At 38.1% G+C, this 16,288-nt stretch overlaps 1 protein-coding gene across 4 annotated transcripts in view; it reads right to left on the reverse strand.

Moving 5' to 3' along the window:
- Positions 1-588: 588 nt before the first annotated feature.
- Positions 589-16,288, reverse strand: part of MEMO1 (mediator of cell motility 1) — a 120,317-nt gene continuing 104,617 nt past the window's right edge. For 3 of the 4 annotated variants that reach the window (XM_060186830.1, XM_007523895.3, XM_060186832.1), the window contains 2 exons: positions 4,262-4,366; positions 589-1,258 (listed from right to left, as the gene is read on the reverse strand). In XM_060186830.1, the coding sequence (XP_060042813.1) occupies positions 1,127-1,258; positions 4,262-4,366 (237 nt within the window). In that variant the 3' untranslated portion in view covers positions 589-1,126. Of the gene's footprint in view, positions 1,259-4,261; positions 4,367-5,453; positions 5,487-16,288 lie in introns of all 4 variants that reach the window. The other variant, XM_060186831.1, reaches the window with a different exon arrangement.

Genomic DNA, 16,288 nt, shown 5'->3' on the forward strand with positions numbered 1-16,288 from the left:
AATTCATCTATGCTGAAGAAATACAACACCATACCATTATTTTAGTTGGAAGAGCCGCACCAAAAAACCATGATTAAAAAAGAACTGTAAGAAAATCCTATGTGTGCTTTTTTTTTTTTTTGTGTTCATGATTTCCTGTTAAAAATTGAAGTAAAATAGTCAAATTGCTTAAAGCATTAAAAAAAGCAATAGCAGCAGTATATGGTCTGCAATAATTTTAAAAACACTTGGAACACTCTTCAATATTTCCTTGTTTGCAGACAACTGGCTACCAGACATCATCTTTGAAGAGCTACATCTGTGTTCTTTTACCAATCTTGAACTTAAATTCTATCACAATATAGTAATGACACAAACCAATGTCACACACAAAAAGGCAAACTATATGTCATTTTTAAAGCTAACTTTAAAATGACTAATTTCTGTGATTAAAAAAAAATCACATGAATATATAAAATAAAATACATCCTTGCATTTTTACGTAAGAGCTAAAGTTTACCACTTCCAACATTAAAAAAAAATCTGAAATGGAATTAACAAAAAACAATCTCCATATGTACCACAGAGCAATAAGTTTAAATCAGACTATTTTGAGTTGTGTAGCCCTTTATTAGCAACTAAAATAGAAGGTATCTGTTGTACAACATGGGTAGTGATTGACTGTAACTGGAGATTTTATTATATTCTAATACAGATCATTTATAAATGCAATTTGTTTATTAAAAAGCTTCCACCCTTTTTGTTTGTGTACAATTTGCAAAACTATCTGAAAGCAGAATATATGTGCACAAGTTTGCAAAGAGTGCAAATTTAGAATATGGTAAATGCTTTACAAGTTACTGTCAAAGAACTGTCTGCCACAAGTGGGCCGTTACATAGTCATCTTTTTTGATCAAAACATTTTGATGCCAGCCTTCCTTCCACTGTCCTAAACTATAAAGCATTATTTAAATGAGTCAAAATTAAGGAAGGACTACACCTACTAGAAAAGAAGAGAAAAGAAGTTCTGAGTTTGAGGTTTCAGAATCCCACACACACCAGGACCAGTATCTTGGTTGGGGCTGGGCTGGGACCACGGACAGAGCATGAGTATATGTGCAGGTGGCATCCCTGAGGATTCAGAGCTTCAGTGGACTGTGAGTGCTCCCGCTGCGTAACTCACTGAACTGTCTTGCCAGTTTCTACACTGGCTTGACTGGGCATAATTCAAAAAGGAAAAGCTCATATTCATTCCATTCTTCTGGAGCTCTGTGATAGCCTGGAAAAGAGAAAAAGGTGGTTATGGAGATATCCTGTTAAAAATGGAGTACCCTGGACGTTAAAAGCTGAATAAGGACAAGAGACTGGCATACTTTCATGGCGACTCTTTAGTCACTACCAGGCCACCCCATCACCTGGGGCCCTAGTCAGGAAGTCCTGGGATTCCCACACAGACATGATGGGCCTAGAACTCTAACAGATCCCTCTCGTCACTGTCACTGGTCATCTCCAACATGATGAACCCCTTTGTTGGCCCCTATAGGACATTGCCCTCAATGTGGATCAACAATGGTCCATTCTCTGAAGGGAGGTTGGACAACATACTCTACCAACTACCTGAGGAAGATGGGTCCTGAAATAAGTGCAGCCTAGAATGTTCCTAGCCATGACCACAGAATTCGAGTTCAGACCTACAGGGATGCAGAGGTTACATAGGCTCCTGTGCTAAATATGGGCCCCAGATCTAATCGATGGGGTCTACAGTCAACAATATTTATATACTTTCCCCATATTTAGGAGCTACTCTCTTCCCTGATCCAGTTTTCTAGTCCTTTTTCCAACCATGACACCATCTCCCCCAGACAATAACCTGGGTCGACTTGCATATTAGCTGTCAGGCTCAGGCAAAAACTAGTAACGTCATGGGCCACTTGGAATATACCTAAACTAGAACTACTAGCTTTCTCCAAAATGGAGACCTCAAATCTTCATCTTCAGTATTCTTGCCTTTAGGTTCATGATTAGTCAACAATTTGTTCTGCTTTATATCTTAACTCTTTTTCAGCCACCAGGTTCCAGATGATACCATGATGACAACCTGACTTCCCTGTGCAGATGACCTCAGTAACGTGTTCTGGAGCCCCACTCCCCAGATCCCTGCCCCACTAGGGAAAGAGAGAGACAGGGTGGGAGTGTGGATCAACCTGCCAACACCCATGTTCAGCGGGGAAGCAATTACAGAAGCCAGACTTTCCACCTTCAGTACCCCATAATGATCCTGGGTCTATACTCCCAGAGGGATAAAGAATTAGGAAGCTATCAAGGGAGGAGACTGGGTACAGAGCTCTGGGGGCGGGGGTGGGCACTGTGTGGAAATCTACCCCTCTTATAGTCTTGTCAGTATTTCCATTTTATAAATAAAAATTTAAAAAAAAAAGTACCCTTTGAGAGTGTTGTTGGTTCAACTTTCACATTGCTTTTTTGCTCTTTCTTTCTTTCTTTTTCTTTCTCTCTCTTTCTTAAATTTCTCACTGCTTTGTATTAAATAAGAAAAGGAATTCCTGGGGCCAGGCAGTGGCGCACCTGGTTAAGTGCACACATTACAGTACACAAAAACCCAGGTTCAAGCCCCTGGTCCCCACCTGCAGGGGGAAAGCTTCACAGATGGTAAAGCAGGGCTACAGGTGTCTCTCTGTCTCTCTCCCTCTCTATCTCCCCCTAGCCTCTCAATTTCTCTGTCTCTATCCAATAATAAATAATAATAATAATAAAGAATTCCTTATTTTATTCTCTCAAATAATTTGTTTTGATTTCATTTGGTTCCATCCCCAGTAAGGAATGTATGCCAGGGTGACGCTCTGGTTCTTGTCTTCTCTTTCTTCTCTTTCTCATTAATAAATATTTAAAAATAAAGCCTTACAATATCTTTATAAACTGTAAATATTATCTTAATCATTCCTACCTAGAAATGTTGGTGGTCTTTAACTTTGAAATATATATGAATAAAATTATATGTGTACATTAAATGCATATAAACAAAAGATATACTAGAAGATTTGCTTCCATTTGAATTGATTTATCCTTTGCTTTATTAAAGCTTTTATTTGGTCCAACTCAGGCCTTAGGAAGTTAGTACAGCTTATTCTAGTTTGCATCTCCAAATTATGCTTAAACCTTTAATGGGCTTTTCTTCTACACACTCAATACTGTCTAATCTTCCTAATATATAAGACCAATAACACTCCACTTCAATTAACATTAAGGCAACATGTGAACTTCAAGCTCTTACTTCAACTATTCTGGACTACATTACCTTCATAACTTCCTTGTTTCTCCAAACAAACCCATTTCTACTCCTCCCATTCCTGTGTATTGTATTCATTTTTCTTCTATCTTCAAGAGTCTCACATTTCCATTCAGGAAACCCATATTGTTTTATCTATTGGGGGAAAACTAATGGTATATCTCTGTCAAAAATCCATTTAGCCAAAACTTCTGCATGTTGCTGTACTTCAAATGAAATACTGTTTTATATTGTAAGAGAAAAAGACACATGTCACCTGGCTTGCTTAAATTTTTAACCTAAGAATTTTTTATTAGAGATTTAATATTGATTAACAAAATATTGATTTACAAAATTATGAGTTCTGTGTCCTCATTCCCTCCATTGGAAACTGCAATTGTTTTCCCAAGGTCACAGATAAGAGTTGACTACTATTTTTATAACTATCTGTATTTTTTTTTCCTATAGTCCTACCTTCTCTTCCTTTCTAAGGCACACCTACATCTGTTACTACTTCTGAATATCCTTCCCTTTTTCTGATTCTTTCTCTGGGTCTCGATGGAACTGGAGATCAGAGCCCTCTGGTCATCTTCTCCTAACATTTTCCCCCTCTGGGGAGCTTGATTAAATTATTAACATGTAATGTTCAAAAAGCAAAATCTCTTAATTGACATTATATAAAGTATAGAACACTAAATATAACAAAGTTAATAAATTAATATTTTACTTGAAATATCACTTTGGCTTATATTTGTAGAAAATACATATGGGCAGGGGAGATAACATAATGATTATACAAAGACTCTCATGCCTGAGGCTTTGAAGTCCCAGGTACAATTCCCCTCACCACCATAAATCAGAGCTGAACCAGTGCTCTGATGTTTAAAAAAAAAAAAAGTATTAGAATTAACTGGCAATCAAGAGGGGAAAAAATAACAAAGACATTTTGAAACATCAAGTCAATTTTTTTTTAAATTAAGGTTTCTTAAGAATACTCACATTTAATAATACCCCAATGGGATGTCTTCCACATATAGTATTATGATACTTCTTCAAGTAATTGCTAAAAGATACAGGGTCTAGTTGTTCTATAATACTCATACCCTTAAAAAGAGAGAATATGAAAGAAAAATAAGAGGACATGGTTATTTCCTAATTACATTTTTAGACTTATTTATAGCTAAGTACTATAATTTTTCAATTAAGAAGACATATGGTAAAGCTTGTGAATATAAAACTAATTTCTCAAAGGTAACCTCATTACAGTCAACTCTAAATAATACATATATTTTATTGTCAAAATAATTCTTATCCCCAGGTTAGCTGACTCTGACCTCCTAATGTTTCTACACCATAGTCACTAGTAATTCATAAACTTCAACCACTTTACAACTTCCTGGTTTTTTTTTAAATATATTTTTAAAAATCAGCAGCAAATAGAAAAAATTAATTTTGGCATATGGCTATTTCTTACCTCCATCCTATGTATCCTGTCAGCTAAACATAAAATTGAGAGCTGCTTATAATTTAACTATTTTTATTCCTCTTCTAATACGTTTTTTAATTATTTTCTTTTTTATTATCTGTAATTACTGGATAGAGACAGCCAGAAATTGAGAGGGGCGGGGGAGATAGAGAGGGAGAGAGACAGAGAGACACCTGCAGCCCTGCTTCACCACTTGCAAAGCCTTCCCCCCTGCAGGTGGGGACCAGAGGCTCGAACCTAGGTCCTTGAGCACTGTAACATGTGCACTCAACCAGGTGCACCAACACCCAGCTAGGGAGACAGCATAATGGCTATGCAAAGGAATCATGCCTGAGGCTCTGAGGTGCCAGGTTCAACCCTTGGCACCACCATAAACCAGAGCTAAGCAGTGCTCTGGTCTCAGGGTCTCTCTCTCTCTATCTCTCTGTCTCTCTCTCTCTCTCTCTCTGTCTCTCTCTCTCCTTCCCTCTATCCCTCTGTATCTCTCATTAAAAAATAAGTTTAGGGCAGGGGTAGATAGCATAAAGGTTATGCAAAGAGACTCTCATGCCTGAGGCTCTAAAGTCCCAGGTTCAATCCCCTGCACTACCATAAGCCAGAGCTGAGCAGTGCTCTGGTAAAAAAAAAAAAAAGGAAAAAAAATTAAGTTTAAAAAAGCTAGTTAATTATCACGTGTGAAAAGCATTTTCGAATATCTATATTTACCTTGGGCGAATGATGAGAAGAAGATACCACAAACTAGGGAAACAGTTACATAGTTTTAATTACTTAAGGCTCGTAAAAGACTGATAAAAGTTTGAACATGAATCTATTCTGGTGCTTTTTAATCTCCTTACACAAACTAAAATGTCTTATTTTCAAGATTTTAATTCAGAATCACAAATTTTAGGCTACTACTAGAGCAATCACTATGATCTGGATACTGACACTCCAAATGCATTCAAATAATGTAATCATAACATGTTAACACAGAACAACTTTAACTCATCTGAATTGAGTGAAATAAATAAGTAATTCCTCCTCATTCATTCACCAATAATCTTACCTTGTTTTCCTACTCAGGTAAAACTTTGTGTTTGTATTCACTAAGGTGGACTAATAGTCTCCTACAGAAATCCGAATGCTAACTTAACCTGGAAATTAACTAATACATTTTGTGTGTTTTGTGATTAGGTTTATCATAATTTCAACATGTATTAAAACAAGCATAATGTAAAATCACCTAGATGAGATGAACACTATCTGAAAAATTATAAGATAGGTGACATATAAATATTACTGTGACAGAATCAAAAGAGGATTTTTCCAGCATGTTCAAGTCATATACATACACACACATACACACGTCACCATGTTATCGTACAGATATCACTGAAAAGTAGGCGTTTGCATGTATAAAGAACTTTCAACTAGTTAAACTTCAATTAATCACTCTCAAGAGTTATCAACAACTAGTTTTCTTAATATTTATTCATTTATTCCCTTCTGTTGCCCTTGTTTTATTGTTGTAGTTGTTGTTGATGTTGTCATTGTTGGATAGGACAGAGAGAAATGGAGAGAGGAGGGGAAGACAGAGGGGGGAGAGAAAGATAAGACACCTGCAGACCTGCTTCACAGGCTTCCTGCAGGTGGGGAGCCGTGGGCTGGAACCGGGATCCTTACGCTGGTCCTTGAACTTTGTGCCACATGCTCTTAACCCGCTGCGCTACCACCCGACTCCCTCAACAACTAGTTTTTAATGCTTATAGTTTTCCTATGAAAATTACAAGATTTCTGGTCAACAATCTATTTATTTGTTTGTTTGTTTTGTTTAGTTTGTTTTTTTATTTATTTATTTGATAGAGTCCGTCACAAATTGAGAGGAAGAGGGAGAGAGAGGGCAACAGACAGATACCACTTGTGAAGCTTTCCCCCTGCAGCTGGGGACCAGGGGCTTGAACTAGGATCCTTGCACATACTAACGTGCACTCAACCAATTGTGCCACCACCCAGCCCCTTCTAGTGTACATTTATTTTATTATATTTTACTTTACTTTTTCTTATATTTGATAGGACAGAAAGAAACTGGGAAAACAGTGGGCTAGAGAGAGAGAGAGACAGAGAGGTATCTGCAACACTGCTTCACCATTTCTGAAGCTCACCCTCCACCCTACCCGACCCACCCCTCACCCCTGGGCAGGTAGGGAGCAGGGACCTGAACTCAGGACCCTCTGTACAAGGTTATATATGCTGTACCAAGTGCACCACCACCTTGCTCCTCCAGTATACATCTTAATACTAAAATATCAAAGCACATTTTGAACAAACTTCACATACATCTATTAGCATGAATATTCCAAAGAGAAGAAAACTAATGAGCTCATTTGTAGGACAAAGAATTAAAAATGTTGGCAAAACAATTTCATATAGAAAGATATAAAGTTACCCCACCAATGTGTCCTGGAGCTCAGCTTCCCCAGAGACACACCTTACTAGGGAAAGAGATGTATAAATAAAATATATATAAATATATATAAATAAAATATAAATAAATAAATAAATAAATAAAATAAAATAAAAACAAAAAAAAAACAAAAAAAATAAAAATAAAAATAAAAATAAAAAAAATAAATAAAAAATAATAAAAATTTAATATTTTCTCTTTTTATTTTAATTCTCTAAAATATATCACATACACTCTAAGAGCAACAATCAATTCCAATATATTCAACTCTCTCACAAGTATGATGGTTAAGAGGTATGTCTTCTTAGGAAGGAAGGAAGGAAGAAAGGAAGGAAGGAAGGGAGAGAAAGAATGCAGAGCTTTTCTCATCAGTGGAAAACTCATGAAGCATATAAACAACAATGACAATAAAACTACAAAATGACATATCAATTAAGAAGTACCATTACCATCAAGGATACGTTTGTCTATATTTATGCTTTGATCCTAACAATTTTGAAATTACTATCACCAAACTTGGAAGATAATAAAATCACCTGTGGGATGCTACTGTCAAAAACCCAAGGTAAAGGTGTTTTTCAAATATCCCTAAATTAACGTTTCCATTGCTTCAAAAATGGTACAAGCTATGATCTAATAAGTTCAGGCAACTGAAGTTCACTTAGGGTGAGTATACTGAGAAACTGAATGAACTTAATCTAGCATGACACAGAAAGTGGGTCACTACCCCTTCAGCTCTAAGATGTAAAATACGGTATTACAGACAGGAGAAATTCAAGTTTCTGAGGACTTTAGCAACTACAGCAAATATATCCTGAGGCTGAAAGGTAACTCCTGACCCTGAGGAGGCCAAGGTCACAAGGAAGCTAACACTGTGCAGACCGTATACGGGTGAACGCTGATGTCGTCAAATCCCAAGTGGCAGTTTTAATTGACAAGTAAGAAAGAGAGCTCACCTGGGAGCATGCCTGCTTTGCCCTGCACGCGACCCAGGTTCAAGCCCTGTTCCCTTCACACTGGGGTAAAGCTTCAGTGCTGTGGTACCTTCCCCCTTGTCTATCTGAAAAAGGCAGCCTAGAGAGGTGAAGTCCCAACAAAAACCAAAAGAAGAAAGAGAGAAAGAGAAAAGAAGAAGGGAAGAAAGAAAGAAAGAAAGGAGATACCTTGTGTCAATATAACAAAATATTTGACTTTATTTGAATATTATCACCCACAAGCTAATATCCCTCTAAACTAACAAACACTAAAGAGCAGAAGTAAAACTTTTTGGAAGTTTAAATGAGGAAAAAGTTTAAGAAATAAGACTAAGTCATGTCTTTTAATTTCAAACACACAAGTAATCACCATTTTATCAAATCACTGTAACTGCGGCCTCATTTTAAGGAAACACATGTTGGGGGGAAAGTTTGACTTTTGGGAAGCATGGTAAGACTAGGAAGTATTTTAGCTTCTTTAAAAGGCATCAAAATAAATAAATAAAAACAAAAAGGCATCAAGATAAAGCCTATGCAGGGGTAGGGGGAAAATCACCCTGAAGAATAATGGTGCTGAGGAACAATTCACTAATAACTAGTCATCTCTTAGGTGAAGTAATAACATTACTAAACACTACTAAAAAAAAATGTTAGCTTAAGTTCAAGAGAAAGAAATATGAGTACACAAAAAGGAACATTTTACTTTCAAAAAGAGTAGGCAGGAAGAAAAGCAGTTAAAATTCTACTTAAATGGCATCACCACTAATTCATTTGGAAGGAAAAGAAATTAACAACTGAAGAGTTTGCCAGGTGGTGGCTCAGCCAATAGAGCGTACATGTTACCATGTACAAGGACCTGGATCTAAGCCCTTGGTCCCCACATGCAGAAAGGGAGCTCCACAAGAGGAGTGGTGGCTGTCCTTCTCTCTGTACCCTTTTCTGTGTGTATTTCTCAATTTCCAGCAAAAAAAAAAGAAAAACAAATACAAAAGGAGAGGGAGGAAGGAAGGAAGGAAGGAAGGAAGGGAGGGAGGGAGGGAGGGAGGAAGGAAGAAGGGGGGAAGAGAGAGAGAGAGAGAGAGAGGCAGGCAAAAACGGAGCAAGGGAGTAAGAGAGCCCACTAGTAGTGGTGGAGTCTTAGCTCAGGGATTGAGCCCCAGCAATAACCTTGGTGGCAAAGAGAAAAAAAAACAGTTAAACTTTGATGACATTTTCAGATTCTTTCTGCCAAATTATGATTTATTAATATCCATAGTGAAATGATGATCTCTGTCAAAACTAGTGGAAAAAAAATACACGATTATATATAATATGTAAAGTATGAATAAGCAATGTGTTAAATACATAATCTAGGAAGTTCACAAAATCAGTGTCTTAAAATATGCTTTGGTCACTGCAATTACTAAAACTGCAAAGTATTAAGTACAAAAAAAAAAACATAGTCTAGCTAATAAGACTTTCAGATCCAACATCTTCCAATGATTAAATTACTTATCATTTCTCAAGTATACTATTTAGAGGATCCAGTTTGTTTATTCTACTTGTGTGTTTTTCCAATAGTTAATTTCCAAAGTATTCACATCCTACAATTTAAACATTATAAGAATAACCATTTTTATAAAAACAACTTTTTCTTCTGCTTTTAGAATCTAAAATGCTTTTATTTCCTAGTATTTAATAGTTTAGTAAGGCTTTTGTGATAATGAAAGGGGTCCAAACACTTAATTAGCACACTAAATTTAGACAAATTAAATTTAAATTTTATATTCATAAATTTCATTCTATTAAACTTTCAAAATGTAAGACTACAACTGAGAACTGCTACCATATCTGTAATACTTAAAGAACCATCCAATTATATTTTCCCCGAATTATCAAATAAAACTGAAGATACTGGTTCTCAAATGAAACGTCAATAGAAAAGGAATGTATCAAGAAATAATCAACATTTAATTATGTAGATCGACTGAGAAAATCTATGACGTCTGCCTAACATAGTGTCTATGTACATAGACAAATTACATATAGAAGCATACATACATGCAGGGCTATTTTTACTTAATTTTACTAATTCAATCTATTCGTGTTCTTTTTGTCTAAGTCACAGAATTGACTTAAAGTGTGAAAAAGGCTAGTGATGATGTTGTAATAATAATGTTACTAATATAGCACTTTTGAACCATCTAAACTTTTTTTCTATTCCTATAGAAAGCTTCAGTAAATGAACTTCAAATCAACCCAACTTGAGTATTACTTAAATATTAAATTCAACCTTGTTAAGATGAAGCAGAAGATCGATGTTTATTCAAAATTATATTTCAGACTATATAAATATTAAGTTTAAGTTGTGCCCTTGTAATTTTGAATAGGTCTCTAAAGTAAGGTAATTCAGATGCAGACTTACTTGTCAACTTGAACTTTTTGTACAAAGTTTTCTAGGTTCAAAGACTCAGAAGATAGTAGGAAAAGCAGCAGATAATATCAGAAGTTGTATTTAAAAAAAAAAAGCTAGTATGTAAATGTTACTCTTTTGCTCTATCTCAAATAAACCAAAGTCTATTTAACTGATCATATATCAGGAAAGGCAAGTAAAGCTAGCCTCTAAATATAAGCTAGCAGTTGGGAGTCGGGCGGTAGCAGGTTAAGTGCATGTGGCGCCAAGCTCGAGGACCGGCAAAAGGATCCCGGTTCGAGCCCCCGGCTCCCCACCTGCAGGATGTAGCTTCGCAATTGGTGAAGCAGGTCTGCAGGTGTCTATCTTTCTCTCCCTCCTCTCTGTCTTCCCCTCCTCTCTCCATTTCTCTCTGTCCTATACAACAAGAATGACATCAATAACAATAATAGCTACAACAATAAAACAACAAGGACAACAAAAAGGAATAACTAAATTTAAAATTATATATATATATAAGCTAGCAATCAACAGTTAGAAAATGGCTAAAAGAATTGCTAAGTATGGGTATGCAAACAAAATGCATACAGAGTGTGTGTGTGTGTGTGTGTGTGTGTGTGTGTATATATATATATATATATGATCAGTATTCCAAACTGATCTGTTATTTTCAGTGACTGCAGAGCACCAGGTAACACAGTGTTTTAGGAAAAATAACTCCCATAATTTCTTACATTTAAATTTTTTAATACAAGTTAAAGATTATACATGATGGAAAGAGCTGAATAGAAAACAAGGTGAGAGAAGATGAGTAGAAAGTTTTGCTCTTCTTCAACAGACCATAGTGGGTCAGCGTTAAGTTCATCTACAAAACTAATTTAGGAATAAGAAGCTATCAGGACTCTAACCACACGAACTGTAAGTGACCCCCCAGGGACAGAGATGAGTAAAGCCACTATGAAAAAGTTACACAAGAAAATTCAGTTTTAAAGACAGGTTGCTTATTATTAGAGTCAATAACCTCCCCAGGGATAGAGATGAGTAAAGCCATTATGAAAAAGTTACACAAGAAAACTCAGTTTTAAAGACAGGTTGCTTATTATTAGAGTCAATAACCTCATCTCTACCCTACTTTAAATTACTATCAACATGTTGAACACTCCCACGCTAAGCCCCAGTCCATATCTTCTCTGAGCAACAAGCAAATGCAAAAACACTAGCAAAAAGGTACCTCAAAACAACTTCTTCCTACCTCAACAAATACCACCCCCAGTCCCTGTTACTATCATCTCTCCTCTAAGTCACTCCATGTTCCATCACTAATCCTGGAGTTCCTACAGGGTCTATGATCTACACAACTGCCAGAGTGACCTGGAAAATACTGTAATAGCATCACTCCGTGGTCTGTTGCATTGGTGGAAATTTCTTGTCCTGGGTTATAAAGCAAGCCCTACCTTATCTGATCCCTACCCGCCTTACCAGCACTTGTACCACCTCCTAGCACTGTCCACCGTACTGTTGAAACACTGGTCTTTCTTTCTTTTTTTTTTTAATATTTATTTTATTTATTTATTCCCTTTTGTTGCCCTTGTTTTTTTATTGTTGTAGTTATTATTGTTGTTGTCGTTGTTAGATAGGACAGAGAGAAATGGAGAGAGATGGGGAAGACAGAGAGGAGGAGAGAAAGATAGACACCTGCAGACCTGCTTCACCGCCTGTGAAGCGACTCCCCTGCAGGTGGGGAGCCGGGGTTTGAACCGGGATCCTCATGCCGGTCCTTGTGCTTTGCGCCACCTGCGCTTAACCCGCTGCGCTACAGCCAAACTCCCTCTTTTTTTTTTAAATTTATTTATCTTCCCTTTTGTTGCCCTTGTTGTCTTTTTATTGTTGTTGTAGTTGATGTCGTTGTTGGATAGGACAGAGAGAAATGGAGAGAGGAGGGGAAGACAGAGAGGAGGATAGAAAGACAGACACCTGCAGATCTGCTTCACCGCCTGTGAAGCAACTCCCCTGCAGGTGGGGAGCTGGGGGCTCGAACCGGGATCCTCATGCCAGTCCTTGCGCTTAGCGCCACCTGCACTTAACCCGCTGCGCTACCGCCCGGCTCCCCCCCCCTTTTTTTTCTAATATTTATTTATTTATTCCCTTTTCTTGCCCTCATTGTTTTATTGTTGTAGTTGTTGTTATTGATGGCGTTGTTGTTGGATAGGACAGAGAAATGGAAAGAGGAGGGGAAGACAGAGAGGGGGAGAGAAAGGCAGACACCTGCAGACCAGCTTCACCGCTTGTAAAGTGACCCCCCTGCATATGGGGAGTTGGGGCTTGAACCGGATCCTTAAGCTGGTCCTTGCACTTTATACCACGTGCGCTTAACCCACTGTGCTATCTCCCGACTCCCTCGTTCTTTCTTTTTAAATTATTTTTATTTATTTATTGGATAGAGACAGCCAGAAATTGAGAGGAAGGGGGAGACAGAGAGAGACCTACAGCACTGCTTCACCACTTGCAAAGCTTTCCCCCTAAAGAGGGCTCGAACCCAAGTCCTTGCACATTGTAATATGTGCACTCAGCCAGGTGCCCCACCACCCAGCCCCCTGGACTATTTTTTCTGTTCTTCAAACATGCTAACCACTATCCTATCTTAAAAGTCTGCACAGGTAGTTACTTCTCTCTAGAATGCCCTTCCCTCAGATCTTAAATCTTTCTTATTTGAAGCACAATATGATGGTGTGTGGTATGTTTCATATTGGTTTGGTCTCCTTCCCCCCACCTCTGGGAGAATTGGTTTGGCCCTTGCTAGTTTCATGCCTCACTTTCTCCCCGCCCCCTATGCTACGTAGTGCCAGAGTTCTTGGGGGGGCGAGGGGAGGGAGATGCAAGACAGATCTGTGTAGACAGATCTGTGTGGTGATTAGTTTGGGTTAGTTTATGACTCGTTCGTTGTTGGTATGCTTCTAATTCTGCTTCTAAAAACCCCTTCTGTTTCATTTGGTTTAATCCCCCCTGCTTAACACTGCATTCTATTTACATAACCACTGTATTCTATTTACATAACCACTGCATGGCATTGGTTTAATCCCCACTGGTTCATGATGTCTTTTTGCTCCGCCCCCTCTCCTTGTCACACCCTGATTTTCACCAGTCACTTTTCTCTCCACTCTCTGTACATCACATCCTGTTTACACCCTACTTGGCAAGTATATATAAAGGCAGCATTGTTAGTTTAGTTTTAGTTTAATCTAGCTGGGCTTAGATTGTGCTGCGTCCTGCATGAATAAAGAGATACTGTCTATAGCTCAACCATGAGTCCCTGGTCGTCTGTCTCCCGTCAGTGAAGCTCAGCCCGACAGTTCGTGAATAAAGAAATACAGCTTCCCTGCCCAGCCATGTGTCCGTGAGTCTCTGTCTACAACTGTGAAGCTAGCCCGGCCTGCTGGCGCCCCGAACCCTAACGACAATGGTGTTCCTCTGGGGAGTTTGTGTTTGTTTAGTTTGTTGGGCTTCTTTTTTTTATTATTTCTTTATTGGGGATTAATGTTTTACATTCGACAATAAATACAGAAGTTTGTACATGCATAACAATTCTGTTTTCCACATAATAATTTTCCCCTTTTCTCAAATCATTCAATGTAACACAGCCCCAAATTACTATTAATCTCGAAATTCTTCTATTATTTTCTGCATGTTAATTTGAAATTAACATATATGTCCCGGTGGGGATATTTATTCATTATACGTAAAGAGAAAAAGAGCCTCAATCTGGTGCACATGATGCCAAGGACTGAATCTGGGACCTCATGCTTTGTAGGCTCACTGCTCTAGCCACTGCACCAACTTTCAGACAACTCTCTACCTTTTTTTAAAATTCTGCCTCTTTCCATTAGAATACAATTTCTATAAGAACAAGTCTACTTACTTACTGCCTTATCCCCATCAGTGCCTAGGACTGAAGTGCACTCTACAATACTAGTGAAATGAAAATATAAATATCCTGAAGACATTTGAACGCCTTAAAACCCATAGAAGTGTGGTCTGGGAGATAGCGCAGTGGTAAAGCTTTGGACTCTCAAGCATGAGTTTGATCCCTGGCAGCACATTGCCAGAGTGATGTCTGGTTCTTTCTCTCTCCTCTTATCTTTCTCATAAATAAATAAAATCTTTTAAAATAAAAAACCTATAGAAAATATACCTCTAAGGGGGTCGGGTGGTAGCGCAGCGGATTAAGCACATGTGACATGAAGCGCAAGGGCCAGCGTAAGGATCCAGGGTTGGAGCCCCAGCTCCCCACCTGCAGAAGAGTCACTTCACAGGCAGTAAAGCAGGTCCGCAGGTGTCTATCTTTCTCTATGCCTCTGTCTTCCCCTCCTCCCTCCATTTCTCTCTGTCCTATCTAACAACGACGACATTAATAACAGCAACAATAATAACTACAACAATAAAACAACAAGGGCGGGGGTCGAGCGGTGGCGCAGTGGGTTAAGCGCACATGGCGCAAAGCGCAGGGACCCGCGGAAGGATCCCAGTTCGAGCCCCCGGCTCCCCACCTGCAGGGGAGTCACCTCACAGGCGGTGAAGCAGGTCTGCAAGTGTCTATCTTTCTCTCCCCCTCTCTGTCTTCCCCTCCTCTCTCCATTTCTCTCTGTCCTATCCAACAACAAAGCAACGTCAACAATGGCAATAATAACCACAACGAGGCTGCAACAACTAGGGCAACAAAAAGGGGGAAAAATGGCCTCCAGGAGCGGTGGATTCATGGTGCAGGCACCGAGCCCAGCAATAACCCTGGAGGGGGAAAAAAAAAAAAAAAAAACAAGGGCAAAGGGGGGAAGCAAATTAAAAGAAAATATACCTCTAATAGGATTTATGAGCTTCCTGTCTCCTTAAAGAGCTGGTCCTATCTTCTGTGCTTATGACCTATATGAATAGTATACAGCCATGTAAAAGAAAGCCTTAATACGATGATAAATGACATAGTGCAGGTTGTATTGTTAAATGGGAAACTGGGGAATGTTATGCATGTACAAACTATTGTATTTACTGTTGAATGTAAAACATTAATTGCCCAATAAAGAAATAAGTTTAAAAAAAAAAAAGAAAACAAAGTATAACTTGAACTGGAATTGTCTTATTGCACCAAAGTAAAATACTCTGGTTTGGGTGGCGGGGAGGAGGGGAGAATACAGATCCAAAAAGGATGACAAAGGACCTAGTGGGCATTATATGAAAAACTGGGGAATGTTATGCATGTACAAACTACTGTATTACTATTGAATGTAAAACATTAATCCCCAATAAAGGAAAAAAAATTAAAAGAACATAAAGAAGGAAAAAAAAAAAAGAAAGAAAGAAAGCCTTAATACTTGCTTGGCCCCTACATTCAACTTAGAACTCCAACTTTTATCATCAATTCATCTCCTCAATGTATAGACTGCCCATTGCTTCCATCACCATCACCCAATTCATTGTCTGAATCACTATTTCTCACTGTTCTCCTTCTTTGTCCTCAGACTTCTCTTTAAACCACTTGCTACACTAAAGCTATATGATATATTCAAGTATAATCTGCTATTATCACTTTCCTATTCAATATTCTTTAAATTGTCTGTTCTAGATCATCAAACGTCAATTCTTCTCACAGCTCAACCTATTAAACTTTTGATGCATTCAACAAATAACTATGTACTTAGTATCCACTGACAAGCTTGAGAGGAAATGGACAAAGACCCTGATC

The sequence above is a fragment of the Erinaceus europaeus genome, chromosome 3 (assembly GCF_950295315.1).
Source record: "Erinaceus europaeus chromosome 3, mEriEur2.1, whole genome shotgun sequence".
In the NCBI taxonomy this organism is placed as follows: Eukaryota; Metazoa; Chordata; class Mammalia; order Eulipotyphla; family Erinaceidae; genus Erinaceus; species Erinaceus europaeus.